The 20052-nt window shown below is 38.0% G+C and overlaps 1 protein-coding gene across 4 annotated transcripts in view; it reads left to right on the forward strand.

The window, feature by feature from the left end:
• Positions 1-20052, forward strand: part of TRAK1 (trafficking kinesin protein 1) — a 131963-nt gene that overhangs the window by 82382 nt on the left and 29529 nt on the right. For all 4 annotated transcript variants that reach the window (XM_044677928.1, XM_044677931.1, XM_044677929.1 and 1 more), the window contains 8 exons: positions 343-443; positions 2963-3071; positions 6131-6209; positions 8881-9011; positions 11475-11549; positions 12142-12279; positions 16950-17026; positions 19205-19441. In XM_044677928.1, the coding sequence (XP_044533863.1) occupies positions 343-443; positions 2963-3071; positions 6131-6209; positions 8881-9011; positions 11475-11549; positions 12142-12279; positions 16950-17026; positions 19205-19441 (947 nt within the window). The remainder of the gene's footprint in view (positions 1-342; positions 444-2962; positions 3072-6130; positions 6210-8880; positions 9012-11474; positions 11550-12141; positions 12280-16949; positions 17027-19204; positions 19442-20052) is intronic.

Raw genomic sequence — 20052 nt, forward strand, 5'->3', positions numbered from 1 at the left:
GTCCTTTCTGGTCCCTTTCCCTCATAGGCTACCTTACTTCTATTTTGTGTGAATCTTGAAGACACTTAATTATTTGTTAGCTTCCCCCATTGGATTGTAAGCTTCTTGAGGGCAGAGACTGTTCCTTGCTTTTTTCTGCATCTCCTCATGCTTAGTGTAGAAAATACCACATATAAGATAGTGTATCAGAGATATTTTGATCAGATTGTTGGTTTTGACAAGAGGTAAATGACTAAAGAGGGAGGTTTGGGAGAGTTTGGGAAATTGGAGTATTTATGGGGTTTGGCTCTTGAAGCACCTCTCCTGCAAACTGAACGAAACCTGTGATTCCTCTTTATTCAGGTGTCTCAATTGCGACATGAATTGTCTATGAAGGATGAACTGCTTCAGTTCTATACCAGTGCTGCTGAAGAAAGTGAGCCTGAATCTGTCTGCTCAACCCCGTAAGTGAACATCCTGGCCCAGGAGTACAAAACTGACAGTTTTCCTTCAACACTTTTAGGGAAGCAGGAGGTGAAGTAAAATACTTTAGTGAAAGGGTTACTTCAGGCTGAAATATTGACGGTGGTCACTTGCTCTAAACATCTAGGCATAGGATCTGGGATTAGATCCTGTATCCATCAAGCCCCTAACCTGTCTAGTCCTCAGTTTCCTCATTTGTAAGATGAAGGGGCTGGAATAGATGGACTCTGAAATCTTTGTCTACGATCTCGTAAATGGGCTGATTTAATAACTGGAGTGGGGAATGTGGAATTAAGGCCATACGATAGATATTTGCTTCTTTTTTTCTAGCATATAGAGTATTTTTAAAGTAGAAGTTCCAAGTACGGATTTGGTTTGATTTTATTTAATATAGGGAACTTTAAGGAGTTCCTTATTCCTGTCCCCTTTCCCTTGCTAGAATTCTTATTTGCTGTTTGCTAAGATAGTGGGAAGAAAGGTCAGTGAACAGCAAATGAACAATCCCTCCCTAACAACTTATCATAATTTCATCTGCAAATATATTTTCAATGCTATCTTTTGTAACATTAACTTCCCAATTCCTCATTCACAGAACATCTCCCTTACTAAGAATAAAAGAGGGAAAAACAGTTCAGTAAAAGTAGTCAATATCTCCAACCCCCCACATTTTGTTAATGTCATTAATATAGGAAACTCTGAAGAAACTGTCCACCACTGCAAATAGGCTCTGTTTCTCAACTTAGAGACTTTAGAGGGTGTCTTGAGAGGTTCATGGATTTATTCGTGGACACACACAGCTAATATGTCAGAGGCAGATCTTATTGGTGTCCAAACCAGCTCTTTATTCAATGTACTATTCCATAGTTCCTCTCCAGTGTAGAATAGTCCTTGAAAATAAAATAAGCAAGCCTAGCCCATGAGTGAGTGGCACTCAGGACTGAATAATTTGATTCTAGAAATAATCATGTTGAGAGGGAACAGAGAATGGGCATGATTGCACTATAGGACCACAGTTGCGATTTTCATCTGTCCACCTGATCTCTTGGCAGCCAAGTCATTGATTACTCTAGGTAATTGATGAACTACTTGCTTCAGGTTATGGGAACCTCAGTGCATTAGTTATATTAGTGAAACTTAGCTGAATTACAGCTCTGGAAGGGAAGGAAATATTGAATCTTAAGTGTTTACAAACCTTTCTGGAAAGGTAGTGTTGAATTGTGAAAAGTTAAGGAAATATCCCTGACTTGTGAATGGTCGTTTTTATACCTGAAGAGTTCTTGAGATAATATTTGTAAAAGCACAAAAAATGCTTATTTCCTTCCTTTAGTAGAGTCCTTCTTTGCTGTTTTGCTGAGATAGTGGGAAGAAATGTTGATGGGAAGAGCAAATTCACAACTTCTGACCAACAACTTCTCATTTCATTTGCAAATACATTTTAATGCTGTTTTTTGTATTATTACCTCCCCAATCCCCGACCCACAGAACTATCTCCCATAACAAAGCATAAGAAAGAGAAGAAAACAGTTCAGAAAAATTAGTATCTCCAGAAAAACTCTGACATTTTATTAAATGTTACATACCTTTAATCTCTTGGCTAAAGAAGTTAGGGCAAATGCCTTCTTCTGTTACTTATTGAGTTTAGTCTTAGTTTAGTCTTGGTCTGTAATGAAGTTTCACTGTTTCTGGTCATAGTTTTATATGTACATAACATTTTCCAAAAAAAAAATTTCAACATACATTTTCTAAAATTATAAGATCCAAATTGTCTCCCTCCTTCCCTTTCTTCCCCCTTACTGGAGATGGTAAGCAATTTGATCTGGTTATACATGTATTATACAAAACTCTCTTCCATATTGGTCATTGTTTTAAGAGAATATTCATATAAAACCAAGACCCCCCAAATAAAAACACAAATAAACTAAAGTGAAAAATAGCATGCTTTGATCTGCATTCCAATTCCAACAGTTCTTTCTCTGGAGGTGCATAGCATTCTTTGCCCTAAGTCCTTCAGAATTGTCCTGGATCATGGTATTGCTGAGAGTAGCAAAGTCTTTCATAGTTGATCATTCCACAATATTGCAGTCACTGTGTACAATGTTCTCCTGATTCTGCTCACTTCACTATGCATCAGTTCATGTAGGTCTTTATAACTTTTTCTGGAATCATCTGGCTAATTATTTCTTATAGCATAATAGTATTCCATCACCATCATATATCACAATTTGTTTAGTCATTCCCCAATTGTTGGAGGCCCCCTCAATTTCCAGTTCTTTGCCACCACAAAAAAGGCTGCTATAAATATTTTTGAATAAGTAGGGCCTTTCTCCTTTTTTATGATCTCTTTGGGATACTGGTCATAGTCCTAATGCATATCATTTTCCTGATTTTGCTTCCTTCACTTCCCCCTCTGTTTGTGCGAATCTTCCATGCTTTTTTGTAGTCATATCCATTGATTTTTACAGTGCAGTAATATTCCATTATTTCTTTTTTTTAAACCCAGGTTGAAAAGGAATGAGTCTTCATCCTCAGTACAGAATTATTTTCATCTGGATTCTCTTCAAAAGAAACTGAAAGACCTTGAAGAAGAGAATGTTGTACTTCGATCAGAGGTGAAGCCTTCCCCTTATCTTTTTCCACAAGGGTGGGAACTCTACTTTCCTTTATTTGAGAGAACAAATACCATGCTAATACCAGCAGTGGTCTCCTGTGTAGCCACTAAACCAGATCTCAGATCATCACTTAAACATGACTAAGAGTAATTTGTCACCTTAAATACTTCACTAATGAAGTCATCTGTTATTTTTCTGTTCTGTTGATCACAGATTGTAGTGTGGAGGTACCCCAGGTTCTTGAAAGCTGTGTGGGTAGACCACAAATTCTGGCAAATCCTGTGAAACCAGAAAAACTTTGAGTTGTGGCTGAGCACAGGAGCAGCCTTGCTAATAATCCCTTACACCTCTTACAAGAAGTCCTTCCTGATCCCCTGAGTTATTATTGCTATCTCCTTCCTCAAAGTCACTTGTGTATATGATACACCCTCCACCTGAAAGCAAGTAGTTTCTTTGATAGCAGGAATTATGGGATTGTTATTTTTTTTTCTTTTTTAGTTTTGTCTTTATATAACCCAGTGCCTACTTTGGTGCTTTGCACATTATTTTTTTAAATGGGAGATCCCAGTGAGGAAACTATTTCCTCACTGGCAATTATTTTGCAGTTTATACTTGGGATTCTGAGAGGTTGAGTGATTTTCTCAGGGACGTCCAGTCAGTATGTATTAGAGGAGGGACTTAGTCCTTAGTTGTCTTGAGTACAAGGCTGGCTCTTCTATCTACTATGGCAAGCTACTTCTCATGTGTGTGCCTCACACAGAGTAGCTGTTTAGTAAATGCTGATTGGATTGTATTTAATTGATGTTTTACAGTGTAAAAGCATTTTCCGCTCATTATCTCTTGATACATGAAACAAGGTAGCAAAAGAAGGTATTGTTATCTCTATTTTATAGATGAGGAATCTGAGATTGAGAGGTTGAGACACTTTGCCAGGGTCACCCAGGTAAGTTCAGAGAGGCTCATCACTCCAAGGTTGCTACCAAATGATGAGTTTTGTTTTTTTTTTTTAGCCACAGAAACTCATGAAGATAGATCCCATGTGAAAGTATGGGGGGAGAGGGGTGTGGTTTACATCTCTGGGCAATTAGCCAATCAAGAAGTATTTATTAAGTACCTACTATGTGCCAGGTACTGAGCCAAAAGTTTTGAATATACGTACAAAGAAGGAAATTGATCTTCATTCATAAATTGATCCACACACATAAAATTACATACAACATAAATGTGAAATTAATAAATACATACCTACATACATATATAGACATGTAAAATTGTGGCTACATCAAAGAAATTGTCCTTTGAAATCTCAATGAAAAAGCAATATACAATTCCAGAAGAGAGTAATGATATTAAATTCTGGCATGAATCGTGAACTTGATTCATTACACTTGTGGAAAACATATTCATTTCTTAGTGGAGGTAAAGGCCAGTTCTACAAACATTCATTTATTACCTCTTAGATGCTTCATATCAAAATGAATCTTTCTTTTAAAAATATCTGCCCTCTGGTGTCTGCCTTCAAGGAGTTTAGAATCTAATGGACACAAGCACAAATGATGATAACATGTAAGTCAAATCACAAGCATAAATTGAATGATTACCCAGAGATTAAATGCTGGGAATACAAATATAAGCAGAAATATAGATCATCACTGCCCTCAAAGAGCTCATGTACTAATGAGGGAGAACCACAAAAGGAACATGAAAAGTAGAGACGATGGGGGGAAGGAAGGGAGGATAGACAAGTGGTAGACAAAGTCCTGTAGAGATGAGTTAGTAATATATGCTGGAAAGGAATGAGTAATATAATAAATGAATACAGACACCATAATATAATAAGATATAATATAATAGCATATAAATATAAAGTGCTATGATAATATGTAATATAATGTAACGTATAATTTGTGTTATAATACTATTTTAATACATATAAGTATAAAGTGCTGTGGTAATGATATGACATGGTATAATATATATCTATATATATCTATATATATAAAACACATTATTGGATTGTTTTAATATATACATATCAGAATATAACAAGTACAGAGTGCTGTGATGATATGATATTATATAATATAGTTAAACATAATATATAAAACATTATTAGATTATTTTAATATATACTATATAAGGCAAATACAGAGCAGTAACAAAACAAAATATGATGAAAAAGATTATGGCCAAAGCCATCAGGACGTGTTCAGGGGTGGCTTTTCCTTGCCTTCCCCTCCTAAAGTTTAAGAATAAATGGCTAGAACCAGGTGCAACTTTCATGTCACCGAGAGATTTCCATCTCATTTGGCAGTCAGTGAGCATTTATTAAACACTCACCATGCTCTAGGCACCATCAGGCGCCAGAGATGCAAAGCCAAAAAGGAAATAGTCTTTGCCCTTGAGGAGAAGTGTTTTGAGACATAATTCTCCCACCTAAGGATTTTTACAGATCTGAATTATGACTGATTTCAATAATGTAGATGTGTGAGATGAGACCATATAACTAGAGCTATCTGTCCCCCTACCCTTGGAACACTGTAAAGAACACTGAATTTGGGGCTGGGAGACCTAGGTTCAAATTGCACCTCCATCACTTGGGAGGTATGTGACCTTGAGCAAGTTACTCCTTACCCTCCTGGCCCCAGGAGAGTCCCCTCATCCCTAAACGAGGTGGGTTGGACCAGATGACTTTGAGGTTCCCTTGTAGCTTCCCTTTCAGCTCGTACCTTTTCCATCATTGTGTTGACCCTTGGGGGTACAATTAATTTCATCATCTGTTCTGTATTCCGTAAAAGTGCCTTTTGTGATGCATTCACCCGTTGGGATGGGGAAGGAGGGGGGCTTTTTTACCTGCTCTTTCATGTAGAGGAATCCATAGTAAGGAAGTGTTAGTTACAGAGGAGCTTCTAGAAATGATTGCTGGAGGTTTGCCCAAAGAGCCCTCAAATTGGTAGTTTTGTACATCTGTGTCTGACAAATTACCCGGCAGTGAGCAGAGGTTTCCGTCCCCAGGAGCTGAGTCCTAACCATGGAATTTGTGATTCCATTTTGTACAGGCTTGCCAACTGAAGACTGAAACCATCACATACGAGGAAAAGGAACAACAGCTTGTTAATGACTGTGTCAAAGAGCTGAGTATGTATTTTTCTCTGCTTTATTCACTACTCCTTGGCATCTGCCACCACCCTATTCAGTGACAGGTACTGTACACGGGAACGGACATTTTTCCATTATATCTTTATTGTTCTCTGCTTCTGTTCCTGAAACACATTGTTTTTTGCCTATTCCCTCAGGGAATAGTCTTAAAAATAAGTAATTATATTTCATATGTATAATATTATATGTAATATAATTGTAATAATTAATAGTCCTAATAAGGAAGGGGAAGCTAGGTGGCTCAGTGGATTGAGTGCCAGAAGTAGAGACAGGAGGTCCTGAGTTCAAATCTGGCCTCAGATACTGCCTAGCTGTATGACCCTGAGCATTATTCCTCTTCTTTCTTGGAGCCCATACTTAGTATTAATTCTAGGAAGGAAGGTAAGGACTTAAAAAAATTAATAATAGTGAAGGGAGCCTGTTAATTTTCTTGTTTCTGATAGTCACTTATTAAGGATTTGTGAGAAGTAAATGAATGAGAACATTTGAGGTGATCAATTTTATTACCCTTTATTTTTCCCTTTAATTTCACTATTAATTTCATCATTAATTAATTATGTGTGTGTTTGATTAATTTCACCATTGTCTTTCTTCTAGAACCTTTGAGTGATCAAATAGAATAAGGGGAGAATAAGCAGCAAAGGGATCTGCCTAAAAGATGGAGAAAGCTGTACTTTCAAGTGTTTTACTTGGGAAAATGTCAAACCTCTTGCCCTTGAAAAACAAATATCACATTAACTTTTATTTTCATAAGTTTCCATGATTAGATAAGAAAGTGAACAGAGTGTTTCTTGGAGATCAGCAAGATACTAAAATGAATATATATGAAAGCCCCTGGTCAGAGATAATGATTAGACACAATGCCTTTTTATATGGTTTTTAAAAATCCCTGGGAAGTTTCTTGACACCCCTTAGATGTAATATTGATAATGATAATGATAACAATAATAGCTAGTATGTATATAGTGCCTACTATTGCCAACATTGTGCTAAGTGCTTTACAAGTATCTCATTTGATCCACATAACAACCTGAGAGGTAAGTATTATTATGCTCCCCATTTTACAGTTGGCAAAATTGAGGCAAATAGAGGTTAATTGATTCTCCCGAGGCCAAATGGCTGGTAATCTTGAAATTCTGTGTAAGTGTGTGTTAGAGATTTTGATGGTGAAAGGTGAACTGTGAAGAATGATGAAATGAATTGGCCAAATGCTATAGTGGGCAGAGTGATGATCTTGGGGTCAGGCTAAGTTGAGTCCAGCAACTTAGCTCTGTGATTTTGCAAAACTCATGGTAGGTTCATTTCGGTCAGTGGGGCAAGCTCAGACAGCTAGTCAGTGGCAAAATTGGAAGTGGAGTAGAGGATCCTTAAGCCATAGGCTAGTTCCTATTCTGCACTGCTACGCTGGGGCAACTAGGTGACACAGTGGATAGATTCTACTATCTACAGCCTCTTTTTTGTGTAGGAGTCTTCTTTGTGACACATGACTGGCCATACCCTGACACCACTGGCCATCGACCTTTCTATCTCCCCATCTTTACTTGGTCTGCTAAAATGATTCACTGTGGTTTTTTCCCCTTTGGTTCTTCATTTGGATTCAATCTATTTTTTTTTCCTACATCTGTTTGGAGGAGATTTTTGGGGGTATACCTCCTCCTGCTGCTCTATCAGCTTGGCTCCACCTCCTGACATCAAAATTTTTTAGTGTTGGGTAACTTTGGCTTGCTAGATGGCATAGCAGATAAAAATGCCTGACCTGGAATTGGGAAGATGAGTCTTTCTGAGTTCAAATCTGACCTCAGACACTTAATAGTTGTATGACCCTGTGCAAGTGACTTAACTCTTGTTTGTCTTGGTTTCCTCATCTGTAAAATGAGCTGGAGAAGGAAATGGTTATCCATTCTAGTATTTTTGCCAAGAAAATTCCAAACGGGGTCACAAAAAGTTGGACTTGAATGAAAATCCACATTGAATTGGACAACATCCACCATACTGTCTTTCACGTATTCTTTATGACACAGCATCAGATTTGAAAGACCTTAGTTAGAATCCTATCTCTGGCACTTACTAGCTATGTGAGCCTGGGAAAATCCCTTAATTACTATCTGCCTCACTTTTTTCATCTGTTAAATGGGGATGATGATAATAATAGCTCCTACCTCCCAGGGTTGTGATGATCAAATAAGATAATATATGTCAAGTACTTTGTAAACCTGAAAGCACAGTGTAAATTCTAGCTGTTATTTTACTCCTGGCTAAATATCCTTTTTGTTACAAGTCCGTGATTTTCATTTCTACTCATAGTTTGATGTATAACAGCAGTGAACCAGCATCTGGGTTCTTGTCCTGTGGAACATAAACAAGTCAATTAATTTCTCTTTCTGACATGGGTCAGCTTTCCAATCTGTAAAATAACAGATGTGATCAATATGTTCCTTATCTAACTTCTAGCCATATAATGTAAACATGATCACTTCTGAAAAGCACAAAGAAAGGAACAATTAAGATAAAAATATTTTCTTGACTCTTACTGAGGAATTTCTGTACTATATAGTTGTTTAAGAACCCTCCAGGTAGCCAGCTCCCCCTTAGGGATTGACAAGTACTGCTCCTCTGACCTTGCCTTATTGTTTCCCTTGTATGATTTCAGGAGATGCCAATGTCCAGATCGCCAGTATCTCAGAAGAGTTGGCCAAGAAAACAGAGGACGCTTCCCGGCAACAAGAAGAAATCACCCATCTTCTTTCTCAAATAGTCGACCTGCAGAAGAAAGCCAAGGCTGTAAGACTTCAGAGTTTCATTTGTTTCACATAGAATGACAGTCCCGGGGCACAGGGCAATCATTATCTTGTAGATTTGTATATTTTTGACGTTTTCTTGGGATCTCAGTTCTAGAGCTGGAAGAGAGGCCATTTAATCTAACTCATTTATAGTAAGCCTCAGAGATGGGATTTGAACTCACTTCATCCAACTCCAGAGCCAGTGGTCTTCCCATTATGCTTCATTCATTTATAGAAAAAATGATTAAAGCTTGAAATGGCACAAAGAGTTTTGGGGCACTTTTGTATAAAGCACAACGCCATAGAAATCAGTAGAATTGGAAGGCGACTTAAAAGTCTTTTAGTCCAGTACCTTTATTTTACAGATGAAGATTTGCCCAGAGTCATATAACTAGAAAGTGTCTGAGATAAGATTTATACTCAGAAAGACTCATCTGGATCTCTATCCACTGTGCTACTTAGCTGCTCTTACCCAGGACCATTCATTCATTCATTCATTCATTCATTCATTCATTCATTCATCCATTTATTCATTCATTCATTCATTTATTTATGTACCAATTCATTCATTCATTCATTCATTTATTTATGTACCAATTCATTCATTCATTCATCCATTTATTCATTCATTCATTTATTTATTTACTTATTTATTCATTCATTCATTTGCTCATTTATTTATTTATTTTTGACAATTACATGTAATAACATATTTTCACATAAGTTTTCTGAATTTACATGATCCACATTGTTTTCCTCTCTCCTTCCCTCCTCCTTCCCAGAGATGGCAAGCAATTCAATCTGGTACCCATATTCTTTTAAAGAAAGAAAAAATAGGGATGACTTTTGTTTTTACATCAAATTCATTTCCAGATATCTCCATGACCACCTGGTGACCCTTCCCATATAATAAAGAAATAAAGAAGACAACTAAGCAAAAGCAGTCAACATAGTGACCACATCTTGCACTGTGCACATTGTTCTGTACTCCAGTCTCCTACCTCTTCAAGGAAAAGAAGGAGGTGCTTTTCTCGAGCCAGAATGGACCTTATAATTGGCTTTATTTTGTTTACATACATGTCCAGGGCCCTTTGCCCCCAGTCCACACTTTGCCTCCCTTGTCCTGGCATCTTGAACTATCAGGTTGACCAACTCTAGAAATACGAATGTATATTCTGTCTCAGAATAGAAGAGAATAGATCATCATTTGTGAAAGGAGTATTAGTTAGAAGAATAGAAGCTTCAGAGACAGATTTGGATTTCTTGTTAGGAAAGGTTTTTTAACAGTTGGAGCTGTCCAAAGTGCAACGAGATGTTTCAGGACAGAGTAGAACTTGGATTACCCCTTGGTTGGGATACTCCGTAAAGGTCCAAATTGTGTTAGAAGCCCTCAGAAGTTTCTCGTAATGGGAATATCTGGCACTTCTCTTCCACTACAGAGTTTATCTCTGTACTCAGGTGGTTCTGTGGTCACATTAATGGGCTGGTTCCCTCTGGGAGGATAGGTCACAGCTGATCCTCACCTTTCTGTTTTGTCCTACTCTCTGACATTTGCATAGGTTCGTGGGTGAATTGAAACCACTCTGAGCTTCCTTTTTTTCTCATATTAGACCAGACCTCTAAGGACCCTTCTTCCTCTAGTTGTATGAGCCCAAGAACTCTCCAAAAGGGGCTTCAAGGAAGATCTAATAATATTTAATTGGAATGAATGCAGCATGTATCAACTGTCCAAGGAAAAAGATACTATTCTTTGCTTTGTGTATTCTTTTTCTATTTTTAACCTGGACTATTTAATATAAATACAAGATCTTACAAAAGATGTTGGTCCAATGGGAACAAATAAGCTCATGGAATGGTATATTGGGTCTTTCTACTCATGCTCTATCCAGACCAGTAGTTGGCCTTTCTAGGGTCACCAAAGGTTATTTCACAAAAGAAGACAACCGTTTTTACATTTTGCTCTAACTGGGACTCTTCTTTTTTGCCTTTTTATCCCATGGTGCCAGGTACAAAGTAGGTACATAATGCTTATTAGCTGATTGAAACTGAATCTGGAGCCACAAAAATAATGAAGGATTTCTCATGGCTGTCTCGGTGCCTTTGATTGATGCACCGTGGTACTTCCTGGGAGCAGTTCTTTGTGCTGTCCTTAGGGTACAGGGTATGGATTTTTATTTCAAAGAATTAGGAAAGAATGTGCTTTGAAATCCATGTGTCGTGAGGGGGATCACATTAATAGTTGAGATAATTTTTTTCCTAGAAAAGAGAGTTGTAAAAGATTGAGAGGAAAATGGAGAGTCGGTCAACCCACAAACATTAATCTCCTACAACATATGAGGCATTGTACAGCAAAGTACTGGGTATACAAAAAAAGGCAAAAGATGGTTCTTGCCCTCAAAGAGTTTATAGTCTAATAGGAGCTGCACATTAACTTGTATAATACATTTTTTTTGCCCTGTTTCAGTGTGCTGTTGAAAATGAGGAACTCGTCCAACATCTGGGGGCTGCTAAAGATGCCCAGAGACAACTTACAGCGGAGGTAGAAACAATGGCTTTATATCATTTAGGGCTTGGAATTTTTTTTTTGTCTTAGTCTTTCTGTTTATTTTAGTAGCCACTTCTTGCCCAGGCAGTTCTTTATTTTTAGGTCATAAAGTAGTTTACAAACTTTGTTTGATTTTATGCCCAGCTATCATACTTCTCCCTATTGCTCAATAGGAGCCATTTAAGTCAGGCCTCATTGACAGTAGTATGACTTAAATTGAAATGAATTTAATTGAAATTATGAAATTAAAAAAAAGTTTAAAAACATGAAAATTGTCATCCTACACCCTTTAAAGACATTTCTACCTTATTTGGCCGGCTTCGCAATTTTTTGGTGGGTAGTTTTATAATCTCAGTTGTCCCAGAAGAAAATAAATATTTAAAGAAAAAAAAGGATTTTCAGAGAAAGGAGACTTTTGGGGTAATTGGGACCAGTCCTGTAGCAGACCAGTTATTTCTGTCTCTATCTCTGATGTGTTTATCATACTGGTCTCCTTATTGGGGGGAATGTAGTTGTAGTTTTGGCATATCATTTCTGGAATGTTTGTTGCACTAATTTTCTGTGAACCTTTCTGGATTCCTTGCAGTTGCGGGAGCTGGAGGACAAGTATGCAGAGTGCATGGAAATGCTTCATGAGGCGCAGGAAGAGCTGAAAAATCTCCGCAATAAATCCATGCCAAACACCATTTCCCGACGTTACCACTCCCTAGGTCTCTTTCCCATGGTGAGCAGCATCTGGCTTGGGCTGTGCTCTGACATATAATAGATTTTTAAAAAAGAACCAAAAATGCCACCATACATCAGAGTTCTCCTAAGGAGGGCAAGAGGAATCCTTTTGGAGAATATAAAGTGTTTACATTGATTTGGGCTCCAGATGGCATAGAAGCCTCCTGACCTTTGTCTGAGTTTAAATATCCTCATAGGAGAGAATATTTCCAATATATAACCCAATATTCCAATATATAAATATGGGAAGAGATTTGGAAATTCCATTAATATTTATGTATATACATACATATCTATTTTAATTTATATATGCTGGAATATACAAGATCCATGATCCCAGGAGGAATGAGTTAAGCTTTAGCCTTTTTTGGCTTATCCCTGGACTTTGCCACCCAAAGGACAGCAAGTTAATAGAGGCAAGAGGTAAAGGTTTGTTGTGTATGAGTCACACCTGGGCACAGCTGAGGGCTTCTCGTTAATTGGCTTAGGAAGGCTGATTGTACTTCTTTAGGGTTCCTAGCCAGAGACTCTATTGTAGCACTTCTGCCCTCAAAATCATTTAATTAAAAGGGAAAGGAAAAACCCTTGCAGATCTGGCACTTACTGGTTAGGCAGCCTGGCATAAGTAGGGTACAAAGTGCTTCAGGTACATTTAAAAAAAGGGTTGTACCCTGGAAATTTTTACCACTCTTGGATATTTATTAGTTCTAGTAATGAGGGCTCTATTTTCATCCAGGGTCAGGGATCAGAGGGAAAAACAGAATAGCCTGAAATGTGTTTTTTTCTATTTTCTATTCCTATATAAAATTTTCTATTCCTATATACAATGAGCCAAGAGAGGATGACAGAGTGGATAGATATTGGTCATGAAGCCAAGGAGATATGTGTTCAATTTCCAGCTCCGGGATATGTTGGCTGTCTGACCTTGGGGATGTTACTTGACCCCTCTTGCTGTAGGCAACTCTCTAAGGCTATATGTAATAGAGAACAGGTGGCAACCTGCATTGATGGAGGAAATGTACTCACCTGAGAGTGCCTTATTCTAGTGTAATCACGGGTCTAATCCTTACTCTATCCATTGAGATGAAGGGTCTTGAGCTCATCATTCCAGGAGAAGAGGAGCCACGACAGCTCTCTGAACATATTGGAATAACCGTCAAGTGGAACCGAGAATAGACATGTAATGTTTTCCCCCTAGAAGGCAGAATGAAGTGAAAATTTCAAAGATTTATTCCTGATGTCAGAGAATAAAAATAGGATGAATCATTCAAAAGTGGAATGGGTCTCCGGGGAAGCTAACGAATTCCTCCTCACTAGAGGGCTTCAAGAAATGGTTGGATGGCTTCTTGTCAGAGATATTGTCCAGAGAATTCCAGTTTAGACTAAATGGCCTTCCCACTTTGGCACTCTCAAAGTTATTTCTTCCCAGAACTTTGATCTCATGTATTTCAGGGTTTGAAATTTGTGGGCCCATACTATTTTATTTAACTTAAAAGAGGTATTTTTCCTCAAGATACTGATAATTTATTAGTGTTAACAACTATAATTTATTATAATTTATTTTACTTTATTCATTTATTTGTAACAAATATTTTATTTATTATTATAATTTATATTTATTATAATAATTTATTAGTGTTAACGGCATACATAGGATGGAGTTGTTGGCCTTAATTAGTTATAAATAGGAAAGACCACTCCTTAGTCCTGAATACTGAATATTGGAGATAGAAGGGGATGCACTGAGAGATTAAGAGCTACTTTTTTGAAACCAGCCCTTTGCCTACCATTGTGCCATTGAGTGTACAGAAAGAGCAAGCTATACTCCCTGCTTTGAAGAGCTTACTATCCTATAAAACAAAATTAACATGAAGGAAGGCATCTTGGTGAAGTGGAAGGAGAGAACCTCTAAGAAGACCTGTCTATTAGACATATACTGACTGACTTTGGACAAGGGACTCTATGACTTCTAGGTGTGGAAGGATAGCATTAACAAGGGCATAGAGGGGAGAAGACACATATAAGTTGGCAACTCAGCAAATATTAAGTGCCTATTGTGTGCCTGGCTTGGTGCTACATGTTAGAGATACAAAAACAGGCAAAAGAATTATCTGCTTTCAAGTAGCTCCCAGCCTCATGGAGGAGTCAATATGCAAATAATTACATTCATGGGCAAACAAGATATATCCAGGATAAGTTGGAAATAGTCAACAGAGGGAGAGCCTTAACATTAAGCAGGAATGTCTTACCAAAGATGAGATTTCGGCCAAGATTTGAAGGAAATCTGAGGCTAATTGAGGAAGAAGAGAGTTTTAGGCATAATGATCATCTTCAGTGAAAGTGTAGACTTAAGAAATGGAGTGTCTTGTGCATGGAACAACAAAGAGCCAGTGGAGGGGAGTGGGAAGGGGCTACAAGATGGCGGCAGTGCCTGAGAAGAGAAAGGAATGTATAGAATAGATAATGCAAAGACAGAAATGACAAGACTTAGTAACATACTGGATATTCAGTGGATCGAGTACTGGGAGTGAGTCCGGAAGGATACCTAGTTTTCCAGTTTGGAGAAAGTGGTTTGAAGGTGAAATCTATTGAGTTTACTTTTGGACTTCTTAAGCTGCACGAGAGAATGTATGAGAGACCTTTTTTGGTCTGATCATGGAGGAAATGATCCTTGTGAGAACAGTGATAGCAGATTTGATTAATGGACAACATTTTCTGTCTTTTCCAACATCTCCTTTCAGCAGCTAATTCCTTTGTTTATAAGTCACAACATGCTCTTTAAAATAAAAAAAAAAAATCAAAGTGCCCTTTTGGAAGTAGGAAGAATTTACCAAGTGCCAAATGTTGTAGAAATACAGTGTGGGCTAATTATTTTACTGCTTTCTGGCTAGAAACCTTTGGCGAAGGAGAAGAGAGAGCTTTTGGGAGAGAGAGAGAGCTTCTGGCCATCCTGTTTCTGAGCAGTCAGGCTGGCTGTTTTAGACTTCTCATAAGAACTGCCAGCCTGGATTTAAAATTTTCTTATAAAAAGAGGATCAAGTCCTGCTCACATGCTGAGACCCTGACTTCCCAGAGGTGCCAGTAGTGTGCCAATTTTGGTAGATGTTTATCAACCTAGAAAGCCTTTGTATGGAGGCTCAGTGATGGTTTTCTTTGTTTGAGATCCAGCAGTGCTAACTTGGGGAAGAAGCTTATCACTGGAAGGTCTGCCACCAAGTGGTGAGTTTTCTTTTTGGTCACAGAAACTCATGGACAAATACTATCTCAGATGTCATGGATGGGTGGTTCTCTGTCGTGACAGTGCCCTCACCCAGGAAACTCTTGGCTTTTTTGAGATTTTGAAGGAGAGCTTATATATATTATCTCATTTAAAAAATGATCACATAAGAGAATAATTAAGAGCATTATAATCTAATATGGCCAGATAAGATTTTTTAAACCCTTAATTTCTATTTTAGAATTAATACTATGTATTGGTTCCAAGGCAGAAGAGTAGTGAGGGCTAGGCAACAGTGGTTAAATGACTTGCCCAGGATCACCTAGTTAGGAAGTGTCCGAGGCCAGATTTGAACCTAGAACCTCCTGATTCTCAATCCACTAAGCTACTTAGCTGCCCCAGGAGATGATTTTTAAAATTAAAGTTAAAAATCATTTCTATCAGCCTTTACATCTTTCCAGACATTCCATCTCCCCCCACCCCTTTGTGATTCCTATTCCAGTGATCTCTGTGACACTTGGCTAGGATTGTTAACCCATGAAAGTTTAACTAAAACATAACGTAAGAGAAGAGGTAGAGTTCTTTAATCTTCATTTAAGACTCACTATTTCTGGGGATGGTGGTATATACACTTGTAACCCCTCCTGGGGAAGGCGAGGCTGGTGGGTCTTCATCCTAGGACTGGGTGTAAAGCCAATCAGATGTCCATTCATTAGTATGGTGCTTGGAGCTTGGGTGGGGATGGGTTGACTTATGGTCAGTACCAAGCTGACTAAAGTGGAGGGAACCATCCTAGATCAGAAATGGAGCCGGTCAAAACTTTCATACTAGTCCCTGGCCTTGTGAGTGACTGGGGCTTGTCCTGCCTTTGTTGAGATAGGAAGACCCAAGCTCAAAACAATTTACTACCAAATTTCTTCTTGTTTTCTGGATACCTCCTGATCTGTGGCTGTAAAGTCCTGCGGATACTTTTCATCTGCTTTGGGACCATAAAAAAGTCACTTGGTTTTTTCGTTCCTTAAGTTTTCTTGAGAGATGGGCAGAGTAAGCCTAGGGGATAGAGGGCTAGCTTCTGCGGCAGAATCACTTTGGATCAGTTCCTGCCTTTGGTGACTGTTGACTGTGACACTTGACAAGACACTTTACTACTCAGTGTTCCACCAAAACTCTCTTAAGTTGCAGATCTATTTTGGTAGAGGGAGTTTCATCTCTGAGAACTCCTTACACAGATGAAATCATTGACCCCATTCTCTATCTACTCCTCTCCCCACCAAAAGATTTTTTTCCTTTTATTGAGTTCCTCATAAATAGTACTCTTCATGGTACTCATATGCATGGTACCCTGGCTACCCAACTCCTTGCCAGGGCCATTAAAAGGATGATTAAGTTGCCACTAACTAGATTGTCTCGAATGAAAAATGCTTACTTAGATTTCTTTTGGCTTTTCCCAGGACTCCTTGGCTGCTGAGATAGAAGGATCGATGCGAAAGGAGCTACAGATGGAAGAACCTGAATCTCCTGACATAACGTAATGGCCCAACAGATTTCATTCTAATGTTTATTGACAACTGACTTACTGATTGTTAACTAGTAGTGATTAGAAATGAGCATTACTTAACCACTCAAGAGACCAATAATACTTCAGAGTAGGGCTTCCCTTCCCAAACTGAGGGCAGCAAGGAACATTTTTCTTTTGGTAGGGATATTGAATTCAGCCTGTCTGAAAAATGGAAAGTAATGTTTTCTTTAAAAATTTTTAAACTTTTTTTTACATGGTGATACAGTTTTTAATAATCATTTTTTGATATTTTGTGATCCATGTTCTCTTCCTCCTTCTTTCTACACTCCCTTTCCCAAGATGGCAGCTAATATGATACAGGTTATACATTTGCTAACTTGCAGCATGTATTTCCATGTCTGTCAGGTTGTTCAGAAAGACACAGATCTCTTATACAAGGAGAAAAACTCAAAAAAGGAGATAATGTGGAAAATGGAATGCTTCAAAACTGCATTCAGACTCCATCAGTTCCTTCTCTGGTGGTGGATAGCTTTTTTTCGTTCTGAGACTTTTGGAATTGGCTTGGATCCTTGCATTGCTCATAATAGATGAAAACAATGCTTTCTAATCTGACATTTTAAAAGGGAAAATAAATAGAGAAAATTATTTAAGAGATGTGACCAAGACTGGCTTTCTCTTTACATTTTTGTATTTCTCTATGAAAATTGGCTTTTTTCCTTTGTGTTGCTTAGTTTGCCTCTTTTAAAACTGGATTTATAATTGCTGATGTGATATTCATAAGCACTTCTTCTCATAGAGGAGGGGTTCTTACCCTGGCCTCCATGAGCTTCTTTTTTATTTTGATAACTGTATTTGAATATATTTTGTTTTCTTTACAATCCTTTTAAGTATTTAAAAATATTCCTCCAAGAATGAAGAATTCTAACTTTCACTACACTGAAAAGGGATCCATGACACAGAAAAAAGGTGAAAAACCCCTCTTCCCCTCCCTATCAAACTAAAATTTCCCAAACAGTGCTTACTGTGTGACTTTGGGCAAATCCCTTTACATATCTGAGCTTCTCTTTCCTAGCCTAAAAAAAGGGTACAATGTAGAACTTGCATGTGTGACCTGTCATGATGTTGTAAGACTCTAATGAAGGGAACATATGTGAGATGATTTGAAAGTTCTAAATATACGGTTATAGTACTTTATACTCGAAGAAGACCAAAATGATCATTGTGTTGGGGTCAATATACAATGTGTCGGCTGATCAGACCAATATGAACTCTGATGGCTCTACCACAAGACAAGCGAAAATAGACCCTCTGAACAAAAATAAAGCTATTATTATTTTAAAGGAAGAGCATTTTAAAAAGCTTTGGTAAACAGGGACATATGAATGCGCCAGCTCTCTTTCATATGCTTGCTAAAGTCATTTTTAATGCAAGTGCTGTTTTTTTCTCTCTTGAAAGCAAATTAAAAAATTAATAATTCTTCACTTAGAAGTACCTGTCCTTGTTTGGCATGGTTTCTTTCTTTTGGGGAATGGCTTATTTAAAAGTATCTGAATGACCTGAAGATCTGCTCAGCCTAAAAGGAGGAGGATGACCTAGAGCAGGTCTCTTCAGTTATTTTGTGTTGACGGAGTTACATTCTAGAAACATAAGGCATTATTGTATTTTATAGCATTTCCTTTGGGGACAAACTAAACATTAAGGGCCTTCATCTTAGCAGGAATAATAGCTAGCAGTTATTTAGCACTTTTACAAGTCTACCAAATGCTCTACTGATATCCTATTTGAGCCTCACAACAATTTGAGCCTCAGAGGTGGATACTATCATAGTCTCATTTTACAAATGATGGGAGTTAAGTGACTTGCCCAGGGTCACACAGTTAGTTGCTGTGGCCAGATTTGAACTTTAGTCTTCCAATAGGTTCAACATGCTATCTACTGTGTCAACAAGTGCTACAGGGTAGATAATTTCATTCAGAAAGATTATAAATGAAATGAGATGTTTTTGAGCTTTTGGGTATTTGCCATGCATTCAGAAATATTTATAGGGCATGCAGTAGCTAGTTGCTTGAAGTGAAGATTTGGCATAAGTGAATTAATATCCCCAAATGCCATTTTGCCTAGATTCTGGCCTCTCTCTTTTACTTGTTTGTTTCCTCTTTCACTCATATTTTACCTATTTCTCTCCAGCCATCAGAAGCGTGTTTTTGAGGCTGTGAGGAACATTAATCAAGTAGTCAAGCAACGGTCCCTGACCCCATCTCCCATGAACATCCCAGGCTCCAACCAGTCCTCAGCCATGAACTCCATCATCTCTAGCTGTGTCAGCACACCAAGGTCCAGCCTCTATGGGGGTGACATCACCAATATCATGATTGACAATAAGACCAACAGCATCATCCTGGAAACGGAGTCATCAGATACAGGGTCAGTGAGTCCTGGTGATATGGTTTGGGTGCCATTTTGGTTATTGGAAGGATTGGGATTGTGGTGCCTAACCATGTTAACTGGTCAAAATATGGACATTGCAGTTACCAAATCTCTTTAGCCAGTCAGTTTATGACATCTTTGCTTGAGGTCACAGGATCCTAGATCTAGAAAGAGAGAAAGCTTTTAAGATCATCTTGTTCAATCCTTTGATTGTGAAAAGGAGGAATTGGAGGCATAGAAAGGATTATTGACTTGTCTGTGGTAATCTAAGTAGTAAGTAGCAAAATTAGATTCCAATTCAAATCTTGTTGACTTGAGTTCAACATTTTTTCCCAGTGTACCATACTCTCTGTATTTTGAATGAAATTAGGAAGTTTGGTAAAAGAATACTGAGAACCCCTTGCTTTCATCTATAAAATGGAAGGGTAGGCATATGAAACTACATTCCCCTCTCTTAGTTTGACTCCACCCAAATATTTGGTAGTCTTGTGGCCAAGAATGAAATGAGCAACTCAGTGGGTCAATTGTGTTTGCGATAGAAGCACGATTCATTTCTGCATATATTTCACAGAACCATTAATGCATTGGTTTGATATAGAACTTGGCCC

Source organism: Gracilinanus agilis, chromosome 5 (genome assembly GCF_016433145.1).
Source record: "Gracilinanus agilis isolate LMUSP501 chromosome 5, AgileGrace, whole genome shotgun sequence".
NCBI classification, from domain to species: domain Eukaryota; kingdom Metazoa; phylum Chordata; class Mammalia; order Didelphimorphia; family Didelphidae; genus Gracilinanus; species Gracilinanus agilis.